The sequence below is a fragment of the Acomys minous genome (assembly GCF_964271855.1).
Source record: "Acomys minous genome assembly, chromosome: 11".
Lineage (NCBI taxonomy): Eukaryota > Metazoa > Chordata > Mammalia > Rodentia > Muridae > Acomys > Acomys minous.
In genome coordinates, this window is record NC_140492.1 from 58,099,748 (window position 1) to 58,121,945 (window position 22,198).

At 48.7% G+C, this 22,198-nt stretch overlaps 1 protein-coding gene across 2 annotated transcripts in view; it reads right to left on the reverse strand.

Moving 5' to 3' along the window:
• The window catches only part of SLC12A8 (solute carrier family 12 member 8), a 145,706-nt gene that overhangs the window by 60,725 nt on the left and 62,783 nt on the right, over positions 1-22,198 (reverse strand). For both annotated transcript variants that reach the window (XM_084802149.1, XM_084802150.1), the window contains one exon: positions 12,813-12,926. In XM_084802149.1, coding sequence (XP_084658275.1) covers positions 12,813-12,926 — 114 coding nt within the window. The remainder of the gene's footprint in view (positions 1-12,812; positions 12,927-22,198) is intronic.

Below are 22,198 nucleotides of genomic sequence, written 5' to 3' on the forward strand. Positions count from 1 at the left end.
GGCCGGAGGACAGCCAGGCTGCCAGTGTGCACACTGCACCTCACAGGACGCCCTGAGGACAGCCAGGCTGCCAGTGTGCACACTGCACCTCACAAGATGCCCTGTCCATCAACTGGGTAAGCACACCAATGTGTGCCTTTACCATCCCATCCATCAGGAAAACAGAACTGACTAACCTACAACACAGGAGCCCCCCGAGTGACCAAAGCTCACCAAATATGTGTTAGAGCCACAGCCGATAAACAAAGCCTGAATAAACATGGAACAACCCCGATGGAAGAAACATGCAAACTATGGCTGAGAGAATTTTGGAGAAAACACTAATTAGTAGCTCCAGATACATCCAAGAGGAATATTCTTCCTGAAAAATAAAATGTTGAGAAAAAAAATTCCAACAAGAAAGAATAACTGGAAGATGTGATCACAAAAGCTAAAAAACACCACGGATCTGGGCTGGTGAGATGGTCCCAGAGGTAAAGGCACCTGCCTGCTCATTGGGTTTTAACCACTGAAACTGAGGACAGAGAGAACACCATGATTACTAAGCAGAACATGAATATCATATTCTTTGGCGGTGTAAAAGTCAGGCTACAGGTGAGATGGCTCGGGGGGGGGGGGGGCACATGGGGGCAGGGGAGGGGGGAAGGGGGACATGGGGGGGGAGGTTGGAGGTAAGGGACTTGATAGACAACCATGACAATCGAGTTGGATCTCCAAAACCCAAGCAAAGGTGGAAGGAGAAAATTGACTCCACAGAGCTGTCCCCTGACCTCCCGTGCATGCCGTGGCATGTGTGTCCCCACCTCCTTAATAATAAATAAAATAACGCTTATAAATAAGATAAAGGAGGAACAGCAAAAAATCACTAAAGTCACCACAGTGATATAGAAAACAAAACCTAAGTCGAATTCAGAAAGAGCCAGTGGTTATAACAGCCTAAGCATCAATGAGTCCATGAGAAAGTTTGAAAGGTAATTCATGTACGCATTAAGCCATTGAGGCAGATAAGGGAGAGGCCAGAAAAATACTAATATAACAGCTGAAATAAATTGTAACTAAATTTACATTGTATCTTGTCATCAGAAAATTCTAAATGTTTACTAGAAAAGGCTCACAGTTTAAGAGCATCGGCTGCTCTTCTAGAGGACCTATGTTCAGTTCCCAGAACCCACTTCGGTGACTCAGAGCCGTCAGTAACTCAAGTCCCAGATGCCCTCTTCTGGCCTCCAAGAGCACTGCATGCAGAGTCACATGCATATAAAACACTCAGTATATAACATAAGAAGAGAAGAGAAATCTCCTGTAATATGGAGCAGTCCATTTTCACAGTTCCAATGACTGTTCATTCGTAACAATAACACAGGAAAACGTTTGGCATTTGGCAGATTGTGTGTGGGGGGTGACCCTTTAAATTCACTGAAAGTTTAATTATATATGAGATTTGATCTACTCACTAAAAATAATTGATTTATTATAGATTTTCTGATATTGCCCTAAATCCTAAAATATAAAGGGGTTATACAGATATACAGATTCCTTTAAAAGGACAGTAGGGCTAGAGAGATGGCTCAGCTGATGAGCACACTGTCTGCTCTTCTAGAGGTCCAGAGTTCAATTTCCAGCCACCACATGGTGGCTCACAACCATCTATACTGGAACTTGATGCCCTCTTCTGGCCTGCAGATAGAACACTCATATGTAAAATAAATAAATAAAATCTTTTTTAAAATGAGGACAGGCTGGGCATGGGGGCACACATCTTTAATCTCAGCAGAGGCAGGCCGATCTCTGTGAGTTTGAGGCCAGCCTGGTCTACAAAGTGAGTCCAGGACAGCCAAGACTACACAGAGAAACCCTGTCTTGAAAAATCAAAATAAAATGAAAGAAAGAAAAAAGAAAAAAACCCAACCCAGTTAAAAAAATAAGGACAGTAATTAAAGTATTCCTTATAAGGATTTTACATATTATATATACATATACATATATATACACACACATATATATAATGACAAAAGAAAACAAAAAACCCAAAGCAACCCAGAGACTGTCAGTTTCCTAAACAAAAGAAGGAATGAAGAGATGTAAACTAAACTTGATAACACATTTAAGTACTTAAAGTTATCAAGATAATCAAATAATTAATAAAACTTTATCAAAATTGGGGAGGTGGGTAGTGGATCATGTAGGTTACATAAATTCATATTTCCTAGCATGAAGTTAGTGTCTAAAGTCTGACTTTGATTAATCAAGTTACAGGCACAACAACATGTTTTGTAAAACTCGGCTCCAAAAATGCCAAACATATATATAGATGGTTGCCTCTGTGAAGAGGTATTTGGGGGAGTCAGAGGAGAGCTGGGAGCCTATAGCTTTATAAATACCAGTGGTTTACATATATATACATATATTACATATATATACAGAGAGAGAGAGAGAGAGAGAGAGAGAGAGAGCTTTATAAACACCAGTGGTTTACATATATATACATATATTACATATATATACAGAGAGAGAGAGAGAGATTGAGAGATTCATATACATAGTACAATCACATGCAGGTATTATTGCCTCCTGGGACCAAGTCGTGTTCTGAGGTTGAGCCTGAGAGCCGAGGCCCTACTGCCTGTTGCCAGAACAATCTGCTGTCAAGGGCTGTATTTCCCAAACTGCAGCTCCGTCTCTAATACCTCCCTTTTCATGGCCCTCCTAAACCCGGACTCGTCGGCAAGGTCCTCCCCCATCACCAGGTCGACTGGCTGCTGTGCCTCACTGGTCACCATGTTTCCTCCTTCCTCTGCAAGAGCTCCGTTCTGCCCGCAAGTCCCCAGCATGGCGGATCATCCACCCAGCTTTGGGAAACTGTCCGCTCTTCTATTCCTGCCCAGATAGATATACTTCCTGTGGCTTGTCTTGTTGTTTTCACGACATCCTCTAGATAGCCGATGGAAGTTAATGCCTGGGGTTGGGGGGGGCATCAGGATCCTGAAGAAAGGGGCTGCTCTGTGCTCGCTCTCTCTTAGTTCCAGACAGGTTCTGTATCAACAGCAAATGCCCACTGGTCCTGGGGTGGGGTGGGGGTGGCGGGGGGGGGCGGGGTGGATGGGGTTAGGGCTGGGCCCCTGCTCAGTGGGAAGAGAAAGGAGTGGCACTCACCAAGCAGACAAGAATGAGGCAGACCCAGAAGATGATGTCCTAGAAGGTAAGTGTGCAGTGATGCCTGCATGGCGCAGGGTGAACACAGACAGGCACACATGGCTTCTACTTCTGGAACGCCATATTATTGAACAGTTCCTAGGCTACTGTCCTTTGGCTCTACTGAACTATACGTGTCTTGCTTGGTGACTAGATCTAGGGAACTTGTTTTGATTGGGATGGGATTGGGGAGAAACATGTATCCTTGTCAAGTGTTCAGAGTCTTCGCTTCCTGCTTCCGGTGCAGTTGGATACCTTATCATAAATGCCCGAACTAGACCAAGGCTTGGTGCAGAACAGGGCTCACATCCAGAATGTTAGGAGCTAAGCGTCTTACAAATATCACGCTCTTTAAAGTTCCAGAGCTAGCCACATACCCCAGTGCATGCCTGTAATCCCAGAATTTAGGAGGCTAATTCAGAAGGAACAGAGTTTGAGGCCAGCCTGGGCTACATAGTGGGACCCTGTCTCAAAAGAGAGAAAACCTTGACTAAACAAGATTGCGAGTTTGTCTTGCTGGGTAGACCAGTGTCTATAATATGCTGCTAGTTACTCTGAGAAGAGAAATACATGCAAATATTTGCTAAAACTTACTTGACATTAAACATGTAAACAAACAAACAAACAAAACTTTGTTCATTATTAGGGTCCTCAAAAAAGCATTTTGGGGGCTGGAGAGATGGCTCAGAGGTTAAGAGCAGTGGCTGCTCTTCCAAAGGTCTTGAGTTCAATTCCCAGAAACCACATGATGGCCCACAACCATTTCTAATGAGATATAGCGTCCTCTTCTGGAATGCAGGCACACATGTAGGCAGAATACTGTATACATAATAAATAAATAAATCTTTTTTAAAAAAGCATTTTGGAGAAAGCTAGACATTCATTAGCTACTGTCATTGGCCCCCACACTTTTTGTGGCAGGCCTCTTAAAAACACATTAAATCGCTGTTTAGAATCAATAATTCTTAACCTGGCAGGCATCTCGAATCGAACCAAGTTTTGTTTTCTATGTAAGGACATTGGGACCCAGAGGGGAGCACCTTGTCTCAAGTCGTCCAGGTAACTGCTGACCCTGATCTGCAAGCATGCAGGTCCCAAGAGTGGGGTCCTCCCCACAGGCCACAACCAACCTCTTTCTAACACCTTGACTTCCCTAGATTGTCCTCTCTAAAACAGAAGAACCACATGATTAATTGGGGCCCTGGTCTCTCACAAGAACAAGGTATCATTGCGATTGGCAGCACACACTGGATTCCTCACAGGCCTGTCAGCCCCCTGTAATCTCTGCCCGATGGGCATCTGGATCTTCCTGTGGGGTTTTTTTTTAAATTACTTTATTTTTTATTATACGTATATGTATGCACCTTTGTGTGGGAGTGTACACATGAGTACAGTGTCCTTGGAGGCTAGAAAAGGGTGTTGGATGCTCTGGAGCTGGAGTCACAGGCAGTCGTGAGCTGCCCCATGTGGATGCTGGGAATTGAACTTGCTTCCTCTGCAAGAGGAGTACAAGCCCTTATCTGTTGACCCATCTCTCCAGCCCCCCTTGTGGGTTTTACTGTCAGCAGTAAGAAGCAGTTGATCACTTTATGCCAACCACATTTTCTCCTGTATCAGGGTGATGACACAGTTGGTACTTTGCTACAATGTGCCTAGGGGGGCTTAGTTCCTGCACACAAGTCCTAACGGCCTTCTGGGAAATCTTGGTCATCTTGGCTTTGACAGACGAGTATGACAGCGTTTAGCTGGTGAGGCTCAGGGCTGTAGCTCCATCCAGCACCAGCATTACCAAGATCCTTTGGTCTATGGTGAAGAGAGGGTGAGCAGGCAGAGCCCTGCTCCTCATAGCTCGTCTCACAGCAGACCCGGATGGCCAGGAGAGGAACTCATTCCTTCCACATCTCAAAAAATACTGCCATGTGTAAAAAAATAAAAGTGTAAGTGTCAGTGGGCCACAGACTAAGCCAGACTCAGGACCCACTCCCTTCCCTCCCCACCCCGAGTTCACTACAGCACCAACAGCCCAAAGCCTTCACAGCTGCCACTCGACGTACTTTCCAACTCAACTTTCTTTTCTGTTCTTGAGCACGAAGAGCGATAAAGCAGCGTGGGAGCAAGTGTGGGCTTTTGCGCCACGCCTCCCTGGTCCCTGCGGGTTCACTAAGGGGACACTTATCGTTTCTTCATCAAGGAACGCCCAGGCTTCCTCCTGGGGACTTTCCAGCTGGATCCTCATACACTCCAACGTTTTGTTTCTTGAGCCACGCAGCCCACTCTCCTTCCTTTCTATGGCTTCCTAAGTTTAATCTTCTTCTTTTAAAGAGAAGAATATACACACCTTCAAGTGCTTAATCTTACCGTTTCCTCATCCATACATCAGAACAGCTCCTTTCAGGGCTGTGGCCAAGGCAGAGGAAAGGTTTATAAGGTGCTCAGTATGGTACTCGGCATCTAGTAGGAGCGATGCCAAAAATCCATCCACAAAAGTTGGGCTCCACCCAAGAAAAATGGTCTGAGGCAGGAGGATCAAGACCAGCTTGGGTGACATAGTTTCCAAAGACCTGGCCTGTCTCCCCTGCCCTTCGTCCTGATTTCTTTATTGTTGTTGTTTTTGGGTTTTTGGAGGGGGGAGGTTGTTGTTGGTTTGGTTTTTTGTTTTTTTTTTTTTTTTGGTTTTTGGTTTTTCAAGACAGGGTTTCTCTGTGTAGCCTTGGCTTTCCTGGACTCACTTTGTAGACCAGGCTGGCCTCGAACTCACAGAGATCCACCTGCCTCTGCCTCCCATGTGCTGGGGTTAAAGCGGTGCGCCACCACGCCCGGCTTCATCCTGATTTCTTAACCACCCTCCTGCCCCACTCTGGCTCGCTGCTGAGTCAGCCACGTTGTTGCTGGGGAAAGGCAGCATCGGACAGGGCCTCGCAAAGGCCAAGGCTCAAGCGAGGCTTGCTGTCATCTGCACAGAAAAGTCCCAGACACAACAGGCCCTCTCCTCTAGACCCTCTCTTCCGTGCGTGGGAAGCAATGGGGTCGAGCGCTTACCATCTGGGGCAACAACCGTAGGCCTCAAGCAAAGGTAATAGGCTTGAAGCCTAAACTTTAAAATGGGTGTAGATATAGGGGATTTTTTTGTTTTGTTTTGGTTTGGTTTGGTTTTTTGAGACAAGGTTTCTCTGTGTAGCCTTGACTGTCCTGGACTCACTTTGTAGTCCAGGCTGGCCTCGAACTCACAGCGATCCGCCTGCCTCTGCCTCCCGAGTGCTGGGATTAAAGGCGTGCGCCACCACGCCCGGCTGATATAGGGGATTTTGAATATGAGATTAGAGCAGGGGTTTTAGCAGGCGTTTGTGCAAATGAGAGACGTTTGGCGGCAAGGAAGGCCTTGCTGACTTCATGGGAGGCGCCACAGAATTCGTCCAAAGGTTCATGCGTTGGAAATTGAAATGAAAAGCTTGTGTTAGCGGAGCATGCTGGTGGCCGTCTATCATCCCAGCATTCACAGGACAGAGGCAGGAAGATCAGCTAGTTAGCAAGTTCCAGGTGGAGGGACCCTAGCTAGCTCAAGCATGGTGAGCATGGCTCTCCCAGGCCTTGACCTTCTCCGCGATCCCCTCTGCCTTGCTCAGAACTGTTAGATTGCATTCCTAAAGCTAGCCACCAAGGTCCAGGCCCTTATTTGGGCACTATGTTCTTGAACTTTTCAGTCTCCAGAATCACGAGTCAAATAAGCGTCTACTCTTTATAAATCACCCAGGCTCAGGCATTTTGTGATAGCAATAGAAAGTGGACTAAGATAACGGACCTGTTTCTCACAGAACCAGGGAGGGTTGAAATGAGAGGCTGTATATCAAGAGATCAGCAGTGTTTCACATAGTAACCTATGACAATAACAATTATATATACATGTACATATATATACTTATAATAGTTTTGATGAAATTATAACATCTATAAAAACTTTAACCACGTGTGTATAATAATAACAGAGCTTTCTCTTTTCTCCTTTTCCTGCCCACAACTCCATCAGAATGAAGTAGGATCTGCCCCATCTTTCCTTGGTCCTCTCTAATCCTTAAACCTGGAGCACCCCCTCTAGCCCAGCAGGTGTTTGCCTTCATTCATGACAAACACAATGTGATGAGGGAAGCGGGAAATAGCTTGCAGGGCAGTGGCAGGGGGGTCAGTAGGGTCACTGACTCCCTGGGTCAGGGAGGAGAGTAGTGGGGTGAGGGCTTAGGTCCTGCAGACAGCCAGCTTCCCAAGGCCCACGTGTGTAAACAGGAAGTCACCTCAAGAGCCAAGAGCATCACAAAAACAGACCTTGACAAAGAAGATGGCTAGGGCCATTCTGGTAAAAAGCTGTTGGTTTCCCACCAAGTTCTTTATGCTGGGTGTGGTCAACCACAGCCCCAAGTGCTGGCTGTGCCAAAGAGCCTCTTCTCCTTTCCAGTAAAAGTTTGGGATTTGAGGACAAGGGTTATGTGACTTCATACAACTGGTATTTTTCTCAGCGAGCTCTCCATCTTGAAGTGTGGTCCTGGGTTCCTGGGGCTGGCTGGTGGTGGTGGGGAGGGACGGGTGTGGTGTCCTGCCTCTGTAAGGCTGTGTTTGGGAAAACCTTGGAGGGAGGGATGTTTGTTTGGGGGTGGAGAGTTTGGTGGTACAGCTCTGAGAAGGAAACTGCTTTGAGAAACAAAGCAAGGGCAGAATCTAGGCCAACCCCTATTTTCACCCCTGCAGCCCCTACCACAGGGTGTGGTGGAGCCCAGCGTGGTGAGAACGGGAGGTCAAGGTTCATAAAAGCAATGGGGCCACCACACCTAATTCTGGGAGGCTCCTCAGAGGTCACCTCCCTGCTTGGATAAAGTAATGTAAGAGCTATGACTCTGGAGGTGGGGATGCAGCAAAAATGTTTATTCTTCAAAACTCCCCTCTCTACAGCCAAGAAGAGGATGGTTGGGGAGGGAGCCCCAGCCATGACTCACTCACAGCTAATCCCTGGCAAATCTGTCACCATGGAAACTGCCAATCATCCATGCTTTTCATAGCTTAAGCGAACATCTGCCAGGGGGAAACAAGCTGTGCAGATCACTCCCCCTGCCTCCATGTTTACTTTGGGGCCTCAGGTAAACAGAGCCAAGGGTGGACAGCCTGGCCCCACTCTGGCTTCCTAATTACCTGTATGATCCGCACCAGGCCCTTCCCAATCTTTTCTGTGCCCCTCCTCCCCAAATTGGTTTAAAAAAAAAATTCACATCAGGGGGTGTCAACCCCTCCTGCTGGTGAGGAGTAGGAAGGAGGTTCAGGAAAGCCTGGCCTCTAAGATGGTACAATGAAGCCTGTGTTGAGGATAATCCATTCCAGTATTATAATTTTTCCATGTGAACTGTTACAACATGATACTTTCATAATAAAGCACAGAAAATAAATCTGTGTTGGGGATGGGTACTTGTTCAAGTACGGCCTGGGGTGGGGGGGTGGGGGGGTGCAGAGAGGGGAGGTTGGGGGGATGGGCAAGTGTGTACCACGGCACACAGAGGCAGATAGGGGACAATCTTCAATCTTCGAACATCAGTCTTAGCCGTCACCTTTCCCCCTTGTTTGAGACAAGGTCTCTGCATGACACGGCCCAGCTGGCTTGACCCTTCTGTGCCCACTTCTCACCTCCTTGTAGGCACATGGCGCTGTAGATGCTTGCACCCCTGGGTCTGCCTTTTATGTGGGTTTCGGTGATCCGAATGCAGATCACCGTGCTTGCTTGGCAAGCGCTTTATGCAATGAGCCGTCTCCTCAGCCTCAGAAAATCCGTCTTAACCAATATTCTTAGGTAGCTGCCTCAAAAGGAGTAGACACCCTTCCGGGAGCAGAAGTTTCAGTGTGATTATCAAGAAGAAAGAGTAGCTGGGCGCCATGGCTCACACCCTGTAACCCCAGCACTTGAGAGGCAGAGGCAGGAGGATCTCCTTGAATGCAAGGCTAGCCTGGTCTACAAAGCAAGGCCAGGACAGCCAAGGCTATACAGAGAAACCCTATCTTGAAAAATCAAAAAAAAAAAAAAAAAGAAAAGAAAGAAAAAAGAAAAAAAGGGGGGGAGACTGAGGATGTAGCTCAGTAGTAGAGCACTTGACTATCATGTAGCAGGCTATGGGGTCCATTCCTAGCAATATGTGTACATGCGCGTGTGTACACACACACACACACACACACACACACACACACGAAAAGGTGGGAAGTTGAGTGGCTAGCCTGGCAACTAATCTCAAAGTTAATTCGGCTCAGCTCTGCCTGCCAAGTGGCAGTCTCAAGCTGCAGGCCAGGGCTGAGCCTCACGCCCACCACACTCAGACCAGGGCACCGCCCCCCTGTCTTACTCACCAGCTGTGAGAACATCTGGACCACACTCCTAGGACAACCTCCTGGGGTCCCAGCGACAATGAGAGCAACAGCATAGCAGCCACTGGGAGGCTTGCCTCCTGCCCAGGCACAACTGCTAGCCTGGCCTCTCTGGCACAGGGTCTTCACCTGCTGGGAACTCCCTTCCAGGCCCAGGAAGCTCGGCTGGAGCCCCCTGACCACATGTTCCTTAGTGCTCGGGAGGGGAGGGGCGGGAGAGGCTGGTAAGCAGTTTCAGATGTTAATTTTCTTTTTTTCAGTTGTCTCCTTTTTCCACATTCTTTTCCTGTCCATTCAAGAAGCAGCTGACTTAGATTTGATTGACGGCTTTGGGGGGAGGGGGAGGGGGAGACGTGCGTAGAATTCGCCCAACTACTGCTTGGGCTTGTTTCACCCATAGCCTAGGTCCTTATGATGTTTCACAGACTCAAAGAAGTGGAAAAGAATCGCGCATGATGGGCCAGAACAGGAACTACATAGTTTGTGGAGCCCAATCAAGTAAAATTATAGGCGTCCCTTGTTTAAAAAAAAAAAAAGATCAGTAAAAAATTTTAGCAAAAGCAAAGCATTACATTAGGGGAGGCTGGCCACACCCTAGAGCAGACTGCCTTGGGCAGCACCCCGATCCTGTCCCATAGAACATTGCCCCTAGGGAAAGATAGGCCACAAGTTCTGGAACAATGGGGACCTGGGCCCCTCTCTCTGCTGTGCTGGTAGGGAACCAGAAAAAGGGGGGTCTGGGAAATGCTTAGACCCTAAATGCAGAGTCCCCAAGTTCAGCAGGTTTCTGGTCTCCCAATGCAGCGTAACGGCAGCGTAACCGTGGAGGCCCTGCAGACAGGACATGCAGAACTTGGGAGAGGCTGGCTCTGTACACAAACACACAACAACAAGACCACCTAACAGGCCTTGGCACTGGGTAAGAGCCCAAAAAGGTGGACTGGTGGGAGCAGGGCAAACCAGCATCTGCGATGACTGGACGTGAGCTTAGGGTTATCCCTGAAGGGCTGGCCCTGAACTCAGAGTGCGAAGTGTCCCAGACAGCATACAGGCCACTGAAGAAACTGTGGGAAATGCTAGGAGAGGCCCGGGCTCGCAGGGTGAATGTGGGAGTCAGCAGCTCTGCGGGTGACCTCTAAATACAGGGACTGGAAGAGATTAGGAGGAAAACAGGGCTGGAGAGGTGATTGTGTTGGTAAGTGTGCAACCAGGAGGACCTGAGGTGTGTCTCTACAGTCCGAGTGATAAAGCCTGGCATGGTGGCACGTGCTTGCAAACCCAGTAGTAGAGAGGCAGAGGCAGCCAAGTCCCTCGGGCTCACCAGCCAGCTAGCCTAACCAACTTGGCAAGTTCTAAGCTGGCAAGAGACCTTGTCTCAAAAAAAAAAAAAAACCAAGGTGACTGGAATCTGAGAGGTGACACCTGAGGTTGTCTCTTGGCCTCCGTATACACCCCCACATCTACACACACACACACACACAGAGAGAGAGAGAGAGAGAGAGAGAGAGAGAGAGAGAGAGAAGGAAAAAAGAGAACGATGCTAGGAGTAACTTGAGGAAGGCAAACATCTAACAGGCAGACTGAGAAGAGAAACAAGCAAGCAGGGGAGAGCGGGAGGGAAGGCCCCGGAGGTGTGTGACAGGCTTCTCGGAAGAAGAGAAAGCCGTGGCTGCTGCAAGGCCAACTAAAGCAGGAAATCAGAAGTGCTCACTGTTTAGTAGGGAGGTTAGGAGGAAGTCACCAACAACCTCAGAAGGACCCAGTTCATTTGGGATGATGCTCAGCGTTCTGAAAAGAGGGTGCGGCAGAGTAAGGCAGGAGGTGGGAAACACAGACTGGGAGCCATCTGACCTTGGAAGGAAGGAGGGCAAGAGGCCTTTCCCGGAGAGGAGTGAGGCACTGGGGCAAGATGATTAGAGTGAAATGTTGCTTTCATGTTAGCAGCGCTACTCAAACATAACTCTGACTTGATGAGCTGTCGGTTTTCCATGAAACAGACTGAATACACTGGCGAAGCCACCAGCATGACCCAGAATGCATTGTTCATCCTGAAGTGTCCTCCTGCCCTTCATCGGCCCTCCCATCGAAGCCTCTCAACCCCCCCCCCCCAAAGCATCTGCGTGCCTTCTGTAAGGTAAAGCTTGCTTCGTCTAGAACATTATATAAATGGAGTTTAGGTGGTTTTACTCTTTAAAAAAAAATTTTTTTTTGCATCTTCTTTTTTGTCTGACTTGCTCAGCATAATCATTTTGGGGCTCATAATAGTTGCTACATATATCATTAATTTCCTCCTTTTTATACTGTTTTTTTCCTGTTGTGTGGCTGAACCACAATTTATCAATTCACCTGTTGATGATCATTCGAGCTATTTCCATTTGGGTACTATTCAAATTAAGCTACTTTAAATATTTTAAGTATTTTCTTTTTATTTTGTGTGTGTGTGTGTGTGTGTGTGTGTGTGTGTGTGTGTGTGTGTGTGTGTGTTGAGTGTAGTGCCTACAGAGGTCAGAAGAGGGCGCCTGATCTCTTGGAATTGGGGTTCCAGGCAGTTGTGAGCCATGTGGGAGCTGGGAACCAAATTCTCATCTTTTGCAAGAACAGTAGGTGCTCTTGACCATGGCGCCATCTCTCCAGCCCAAGTTAAGCTGCTTTGAATTTCCACATACAAGTCTTCACACAGGCACATGCTTCCATGTAACTAGAGGTGGGATAGCTGGGTGTATGGAATGTTTAAGAAGCTGTCAAACTTGTCTAAAGTGGTGTGACCATTACATTCCCATGAGTCATACGGGTGAGTTTGGATTTCTCCACATCCCTGCCAACACCTGTATAGAAGCCTCCTTCACGGCAGACGGTCCCAGTAGCTTCTCCTTTTCCTACCCTTCGCCCACTGGGGAAACAGCACTGAGTAAGGACATGGCACACATGGGAAGCCGAGAACAGGAGACAGCTCACTCCAGATCGGCAACAGAGATGCCTTTCTGGTGTATCTTCTGTGCCCTGGAGACAGCCCTGCCCTGAGCATTTCCCGTGAGCCACCTGTCACATGGGAGCTTTTCGCCTTCTTGGCCAGAGACCCACATGGGGGCAAGAGTTCTATAGTCTGTTTATGAGCAAGTAAACACGTTAAAATAATGGATTTTTAGTCAGAGCTAAGGCCATCACCAAAGTCAGCTACAGCTCCCGAGACCGCACGCAGGCCAGCTGTGATGCTGCCCGAGAGTACCTACCTGTGGCTGCCGGGAAGAACACCCCAAACACAGTGAAGAAAGACTCCCCGGGGCTGTACTCCGGCAGCATGTTGTTCTGTAGCAGTTCTGGGGAGTACCCGATAAAGCCATGTTCTGAAATGACAGGAAGGGCTGCAAACGGAGTAACAGTGGTGACACTCTCTGTAGCCCAGAACTCACTGCGTCTTCTGGGCTGCCGTCACATTTACTGTGATTCTTTTGCCTCAGCCTCCTGAGGTGCTGTGTAGATTTCAGAATGCCTACTGGGTCTTTTCAGTGAGGATATATTTATGTGATTGCTTTTGGTAAAAACAAATTGATATTTGCAAATAACTTTGCCGATTGAAAACCTGCGTGTGTGTGTGTGTGTGTGTGTGTGTGTGTGTGTGTGTGTGTGTATTTAATTAAAAAAAAAAAAAAAGAAAGACAGAAAACCTCCATTGGTCCCTGGGAGCTAAAAAGTGAACTCTAATCACCCTAAGCTGAACATCAAAGCTCCCCACAGCCTGGCGACAGTCTGCCATGTCCCCTTCACTCTTTTGCCCCTTCCCCCGAGAGCACCACAATGCCCACCCTGTGCCTTCACTGGGGTCACGTTCCCTGCCCTACTACCCATTGCTCTGAGCATTAATATTACACTCACTTTTATTTTATTTTATTTTTTCCCCTCCCCTCAGCCTCCCACACACTGGTGTTTGAGCCTAGGGCCCTGTGCATGCTAATCTGCCTGTCACATATCTCTAGCCCTGGGTTTATTTTTTATCTTGAGACAGCGTCTCTCTAAGTTGCTCAGGCTAGCCCTGATCTCATTCTATAGCCCAGGCTGATCTTTCAGTCCTACACTCTCAACTCTCAAGGAGCTGGCATCTCAGGCCTGCAGGCCTGGCATATACTCAATTTTTTTTTGTTTTGTTTTGATTTTTTGTTTTTCGAGACAGGGTTTCTTTCTGTGGCCTTGGCTGTCCTGGAGTAGCTTTGTAGACCAGGCTGGCCTCCAACTCACATCAATCTGCCTGCCTCTGCCTCCCGAGTGCTGGGATTGAAGGCGTGCGCCACCACGCCCTGCTAGCTCATTCTTTGAGCTCAGACATGAGCTTCCTTCATCTGTGCACCATCAGGACTGAGTCTCCTCCTCCTTGCTCTCGGTATTAAGACTAGCCATTTAATGGGGCTGGAGAGATCCCTCAGCAGTTAAGAGCAGTGGCTACTCTTCCAAAGGACCTGAGTTCAATTCCCGGTACCCATAGGTATTCCAGCGCCCACATTGCGGGTCATAACTGTCTGTAACTCCGGTCCCAAGGGATCCAGTGTCATCTTCTGGCCTCCATGGGCTCCACATGCATGTGGTATGCAGATCCACATGGAAGCCAAACACCTCTATACATGAAAAACAAATGCTTTTTAAAAAGATTTATTTATCATGTATACAGTGCTCTGCCTGCATGTGTGCCAGCAAGCCTGAAGAGGGCGCCAGATCTTATTACAAATGGTTTGTGAGCCACTATGTGGTTGCTGGGAATTGAACTCTGGACCTCTGGAAGAGCAGACAGTGCTCTTAACTGCTGGGCCATCTCTCCAGCCCAAGAAATAACTAAAAAAAAAAAAAAAAAAGACTGGCCACTTTAGGCCTTTATGAAACAAAGTTTTTTGTTTGTTTTGTCTTGAGATGTCCAAGCTAATGTAGAGGCCAGAAAGCAATATACCAACTAAGCTTTGTCCCCACAGTCTTTGTTTTAAAAATACTTATTTTAATTGTATTTATGTGGATACAACTGTGTGTGCCCATGGGAGTCAAAAGAGGGCATAGGAGTTGCCTAAAATGGGTGCCAGGAACCGAACTCAGGTCCTCTGAGAGAGCAGTACTCACTCTTAATCACAGCGCCGTCGCTCCAGCCCCTCACCCATAGTTCTTGAGGTGAGAAATCCAGTCTGGTCCTCCCCTCTGCTCTACCTGGCACACAATAGGCCGGCTGCAAATAGAACTCTCAGTAAAATGAATCTTCTCTTAGATCTCTTAGCTCATGGGCACATCTCCTTCCTGGGCTTCCTGCTAGTTATTCACAAGCTATTTTATAACCAGAACATCTGAGGTCCAGATTCTTCAAAGTATTTTTAAATATGTTTGTACATTGACCTTAACAAAGTTTCTCAAGTGCCTTCAATCCATTTTGCCTCTTTGTCGAAAGAGGTGACTTTGAACAGCATGTGCGGATGTACTAGCCGGCCATGGAATTCGGAGACACAAGAAAAATGTTCTTGGCTCAGGCACACCCAGGATATTCAGCTTTGCCTTTCAGTCTTGTCCCCTAGAACTGGCTGGCTTGTGTCTATGAACTGCACCCAGCTTACCCCCTACCGCCATTGCACACCTCAGTGCCCCAGAGCTTGGCGACAGAGCCCGCCACAGCCTTGCCCACCCCCCCTCACCTCCCATCTACCTCAGAGTTTCCCTGCAAAAAGGGCTCTGATGGCTCCCAGAAGGCCACGCACTTCCCCAGCTTCCAAGAGTCATAACTTCATAGGAAAAATATTCTTCAGGAAAATAAAGAAGGAGAAGCTCCTGGAAGCGCAGGGAGCCTTTGGGAGCTCGGTCCGGACTTTCAGATCATTGCCAATTGCTTTCTCTTGGCTGAATATAGGCGTTGTTCTGGCGTATTAAATCCCCAGCACTGGGTTTCTGAATGGCTTGGCCTCCTTGCAGCTGGCCCTCCCCTCATCAACAACAACAAAAAAGCAATAACAAGCTAGGTTAACTTTAGCTTACTCGCTGGCTGACCCCACTGACTAGTCTTCCTGAAGAGAAAACCAGCGCAGCCTGCCTTGGAACTCTCAGCGCAGCTCGGCCTGGGATGACGCACATCTGAGGCAGGGCTGTGAACCCTGGACAGGCCAGCCCACAGCACATAAACACCTCACTCCACACTGTTCACCCCCGCAGCCTCAAAGGAGCTCTTAGGGCAGAGAAGGATTTGGTCCCTGGCCTGAGGGCTTTGCCTGGTCAGCCTGCAGGCTCAAAGGCGCTTTAGTTCCTTAGTGATTGCTTATGGGGTAGGTGAGGAGCCATCTTTACCGCCTCCCTTACATCTACAGTCTGTGAGAACGGGGCAGGGAGGAGGCCTCAGAGCTGCCATTCTTGGGGGGGGGGGGCGGGGGGATGGGCACCGGGCAATGAGAAATGTAGTTCTGACATATCCATAAGCACATCCTCACAGTGACACACTCAGAAGCATACACTAACACACAGCTCCCCAGCACAGACACTGTCATGCTCACAAGCACACATGACACCTGAGCACGCACGTACGCCGACCCACAGGCACACACTTATACCTATACAACAAGGATATTTCACAAGCGCACATTCACACTGGCCCATTCACAAGTGCACGTACACTTATACGGGCACATGAACATGTGTGGGCACACTCACGAGCACATTTGCTGGTACACGCTCACCCTGGCACAATCAGAATCCTGCTACCTTGGGCCTCTGCCCTGAGTGAAGGCTAAGCTCTTAGCCTTTCTCATGGAAATAATCTTACCCTTGAAAAGGACTTGTGAATAAAGATAATTGCCAATGTTTTCTTGCAATAGTGTAAATCTGGGGAAAGATCTAAATCTCTTAACTATGGAGAACTGAGATACTTTAGATGTTAGTGAAGACATCTGAAGCTGGCCCTGGAGGGGGGGTTGCTGGTATAGCTCAGGTGTTTTCTCTTGCCCAGCATCAATGAGGACCAGTCTCAGCAAAATAGCACAGTGGTTAGTACAATAGGAAACTGACATGTCATACTGGTACCTAATACCTAGCATGCTAATTAAAGAAATAAAAGCTTCCCATGTTATAAATACTAAAAATAAATTTACACAAATAAGAAATATCTATTCCAGGACATGGTGCCTCACACCTTTAATCCCAGCGCTCTGGAGGCAGAGGCAGGTGGATCTCTGAGTTTGAGGCCAGCCTGGTCTACAGAGTGAGATACAGGACAGCCAGGGCTACACAGAGAAACCCTGTCTCGAAAAAACCAAAGTACTAACTGCAGTTGCCTATATAAATAATTATGGCAGTCTCATCCTCTCTGTCTCCCCCTCCTTCCCTGCTGCTCCACTCCCTCCCTCCTCGCTCCTTGAGACAGATCTGTCTCCCTCCCTCCCTCTCTCCCTCCCTTCTTAAAATCGATCTCTTTCTCCCTCACTTTCTTCATCTGTCTTTTCCCTCCCATGATAGGTTTCACTACATAGCTTAGGTTGGCCTGGAATTCATGACTCACCTGTTTCAACCTCCCCAGCGCTCAGATTACTGCCTCTCACCATGATATTCATCAATCCTTTCCTTCAAAATTTTCCTATAAAATTTCCACAGTTTAAGAAAAAATGAAGGTAATCTGTTATTTCAATTTTTTTTAAGGGAAAAAAATGATCCCCAGGTGAAGGCCAAGTGTCTGCAGGAACATTTCAAATGTACCATCTTCTTTCTTTTATTTCTCTCCATATCTATGTGTCCTGCTTCCCAAGACGATTTGAGTAGATTATGAGAAAACCATAAGCAAGACAGAGTAAATAGCATTTATATAGGAGGGGGGCTATCGCCCACAACACAGCCAGAAGGGCTCAATAAGGCTTTGAAGTGAATCTGTAGCTGTGTCCTTGAGACTAGAATTTGTGGCCCAAGGAGATGATTTATGACTGTTTTGACCATGGTCACAGGGACAGAGCATAGGGGTTGGTGGCTTGGCCCACATATAGGCCATTTTCTCTCAAATGGAAAGCCCCAGTGTCTAAGGCTGGCTTTATTTACTACACACACCTACACACACACACACACACACACACACACACACACACACACACACACACACACCCGTCTCCCAGGCCTTTTGACTCTTGCTCATTCTAGTTCCCCGCCCCTCCCCTCAGGGTTCACAAGTCCTGGGACAGCTCCACAGAGGAGTACACACTGCCCCCCTCAAAGAGAGATCTTCTTCAGTTCCTGAAGCCAGCTTCTCCCTCAGGCTTCCTCTGGGGAAGACAGACAAGCTCGTGTGAGCACCACAGATCAGAGGTACCTATAAGGGCTGACAGAGGTAACAGCTGGGAGGACGCCCGGCCCTATTGGGACTCCAGGTCCTGTTTGCATTCAAGATTCCTCACTCTGTGTTGTCTCTCTGTATTTTATCCTAGAGGGTTTTGGGGATTCTGTTTTTGCAGGACTAGGGTGCCCTAGCCACGAGCTATACCCCCAACCTAAGCTTGTTTCCTGTGGCCCAAATGACACTCCCTTGCTGTCAGCTGCCATCCCCAGCCCTGAAGGGCCTGGGATGCTGAGGACCTGCAGCTGCTGCCTGTGAGTGCCCTGGGCTTGACCTGAACATCTGCTTCTGTATCCATTGCGTAAAAATACTCTGGGCCCCTCTGAGCTGTGTGCTTTTTAAGACCAGAATAGGGCATGGGGATGAGAGAATAAAAATCAACACAGGCCCAGGCAGGAAGAGGCAGAGGGATACCCTTGAAAGCCTGTGTGCAGCAAGGCCTGACTTCTCCCCGGAATCTGCCAATGATGCTGACAATAGGCTGTCTGTCATCCTTGGGGGTGGGGGTGGGGGGCTCAGTGTTAGCTCCCCCTGGGGTGTTCATGGAAGCCCCAGTGGTGAATGCCTTTAGCTCTGGTCACAAGTGGTGACAAAGGATAGCTCTGGATCTGGGTAGCAGCTGCCCAGACTCACCGGCCTAGCAGCAGTGCACTGGCTGCTGGCAGTCAACACTGCCCAAGACGAAGTTGGTAGAAGCAGCTGAGACTTTGGTGTAGGTGTCCAGTTGTGCCTGTGGCCTAACATAGAAAATGAGGTTTCTAAAAATGTTGTTGGTGTTGTGACCGTGGGCTGTGGGCTGTGGGCTGTGGGCTGTGGGTAGAGCTTCCCCGCACACTGGCTTTCTTCGGGGCTCAGGTCCCCCACCCTGCAATCAGCAACCGGTGACAAGGGACCAGGGACCAGCCAGACAACCCTTTCCTGGGAACGGACAATGGGAGTGTCTGGTCCAACCAGGAATAGAAAGAGTGGAGGAAGGGCTTGGAGAGAGAGGAAGGGAGGGAGGTGGCGCCCCCCAGACTGAGAGGAGGGTGGGGCCTGAGAGATCACAGGAAGAGTAACTATGCAAGGAAAAGGAAAGGAGAGGCCTGGGTTCTGGGAAAGCACAGGCAACAAAACAGCCCCGAAGGGAGGGGCGGGAGGGATGCTGGCAGGGGAAGGAAAGGCCACGAGGGATCCTCAAAGAAGAAGGAAGTACAGTACAGCCACTAGTACAGTACCAGTTCAGCCTCCTCCTGCGCCCCCCCTCCCCCGACCCTCAGCTGTGGAGCCCCCGCAACCCTCAGCTGTGGAGCCCCCCCCCCAACCCTCAGCTGTGGAGTCGGTCTGAATTCCAGGAGGGCCCAGCGTCTTCACTACTGGCCACACTCTGAGAACAGAGAACCAGGCAGATCTGACAGGGGTGTGAGGAAAGGGGGTGTTCAAAGGCCCCATCTCGCTGTTGTACAGGCTGCCAGTAGCCAGATGCTGAGCCACTGCCCAAGCCCGGAAAGGCAACAACAGACAAGAGGTGCTTAGACACACAGGACCCTGCTGGTCTGAGCTTTGGCGTTAGAAGCAGATGATAATGGGGTTAAAGGTCAGCAGGAAGGAGCCTGGTCACACGGAGGCGTGGCCTTGGGAGAGGTCCCAGCTGGGTTCCTCTTGCCTAGGCATGGGATGTGAGGGCCTATTCCTGGCACAAGACTGCCTCACAGCCCCTGCCCTGCCACGGAACCAGCAGATGACAACCAGCGTTGACAAAGCAGCTACAACCAATCTCTGACATGGGCCTTGTATGCTTTTTATGTTCCACTGTTTTAAATCGCCAATGAAGTTGGTGGCTTTCATGAGTGCAGATAATGGTCTGGTTGACTGAGCCATTTTTAGGTTTTGTATTTTTAAAAAATTCCCATACGATGCATTTTAATCATATTCTTTCCCTTCTCTTAATTCTTCCCCCCCTACACAGCTAACTTTATGCTTCTCTCTCTCTCTCTCTCTCTCTTTCTCTCTCTCTCTCTCTCTCTCTCTCTCTCTCTCTCTCTCTCTCTCTCTCTCACATACACACACACACACACACACACACACACACCAAAATAAAAGCAAACAAACAAAACCACAAAATCAAAACAGACAAATTAAAGAAAATCACTAAGACAAAAAGCACATACATACACACACCCCAAAACCACAGAGACTGTTTTTTATGTTGGCAAAAACTCCTGGGCACATGAGGCCTTCCCTTGGACTATAGCTGATACACCTAGTGCCACATCATTGGAGAAAACAGAGGTTTTGTTTGTTTGTTTATTTGTTTGTTTCCCAGAAAGTGTCAATTACAAATAGTTTCCTGGTTGGGAGGAGGACACCATATCCACTTCCCCACTCAGGGCTGGAATTTTGTCTAGTTTGAGGAGCCTGTGCGGGGCTTATACATACCCATCTCTGACACTGCTACAATGTCCAAGAACTTGATACTACCTAGGTCATGGTCCCCAGGGGAAGACCTGCTCCTGTTACTGTGCCAGAGAAACATCAATTAAAATGACAGCTTGCTATAGCCATAGACCGGTGCGTTGCTCAACCCTTCTAGCAGAAAGGCTTCCTCTTGTGGCAGATGGGAACCAACAGAGACCCACAACTGGACAGTGTGCACAGTGTGAGAGGCTCTGGAACAGTCCGTCCTGTCTTTATCAAACGCCTCCCGGCAAGGCTCAGAGACCTATGAGGAAGAGGATGTGGAAGATCGTAAGAGCCGGTCGTGGTGGATGCCTCCGGGACTGATGCACAAAGACTGAACCACTTGAACCACTAAGGATGCTGGAGTGCAGAGTGGAAGCAGAATGTTTAGAAGGCACAATGGCCAGGCATGGTGGCACATGCCTTTAATCCCAGCACTCAGGAGGCAGAGGCAGGTGGATCACTGTGAGTTCAAGGCCAGCCTGGTCTACAAAGTGAGTCCAGGACAGACAAGGCTACACAGAGAAACCCTGTCTCGAAAAACAAAAAAAGAAGAAGAAGAAGAAGAAGAAGAAGAAGAAGAAGAAGAAGAAGAAGAAGAAGACGACGACACAAACACAATGGGTTCTCCCACTCAGCACAATTAGAGGTGTCCAATAAAGTATTTTGAAATGGAGCTAAAAGTTGGGCATGGTAGTGCATGCCCCTAATCTCAAACTGAGGCAAGTGGTTGTAGAGTTTGAGGCTGGCTTCAGAGCAAGAGATTTTGTTTCAAAAAATAAATCCAGAAAAGAATGAAACATATATCAGTGTGTGCAGCTCATGACCTGCGGAGGCGGAAGAGGAAATAGGACAAGTTTGGAAGAGGCCCCCCAAGGAATTCTGGGCAGTGAGCTAGGAGCAGCCCTCAATCCCCTCTCTGGCCTCAGCCCTGGTAACTTTGGTCTTTCAAGGAAAGGGAGGGAAGAAAGGTGGACAAGGCCTTCAGGCCTGAGCCCCCCACCCAGAGAGAAAATGCACAGAGAGGGCTGGGCCAGAAGGGAAATGTGAAATGGGGCTGGGCCTGTAGAGTCCACCCAGACTGTCCAGGGAAAGCAGCCTGGAGCCTCCTCTGGCCCTGGGGAAGGCCTCCACCCTGAGCAGGGACAGGCTGCCAGGAAACAGCAATGTCCCTCTCCCCGCCGCCCCCTGCTCCCCCCAATACACACTGGCATCTAAGGGATGAAGGATCCGAGAGGGGAGGGATGTTGGGGTGTCTGCTCTGTTTTGGTAGGGGAGTGGCTAAGTGTCCAGCCATGGGACCCTTGCCACCTCAACTCTCAAGAAAAGCAGCCTGGGTCTCACTGAGCCAGGCGTCCTCCCTGCCCCTCCCCCACACCCTCATGGAAGGGAAGGTGAACAGTTCCTATCGCAAGATGGTTTCTAACAGCCAAGTTGCTCCGCCTGTGACCAATGGCCTCTATTTCTAAAAGTACTTGGGACTGGGGAGATGGCTCAACAGTTAAAGAGTACTGCTGGCTGCTCTTCGGAGGACCAGGGCTCAGTTCCCAACACCCACAGGGCAGCTCACAACTGTCAGTAACTCCAGTTCCAGGGGATCCCACACTCTCCTCCGGCCTCTGCGGGCAGCAGGCACACACCTGGTGCATAGCTACACAGGCAAGAAAAACACTTACACACATACAATTTTTCGTTTTGTATTTATGTGTATGCGTGTGCCTGTCTGCCTATGGAGGGCAGAAGATCCCATGGAGCTGAGGTTGCAGGTGCCTCCCGGCCGCTGGGAACTGTAATGTAATATTTAGCAGGCGATGTTAACCTCTGAGCGAGCCACTTCTCCAGCCCTAACATAAA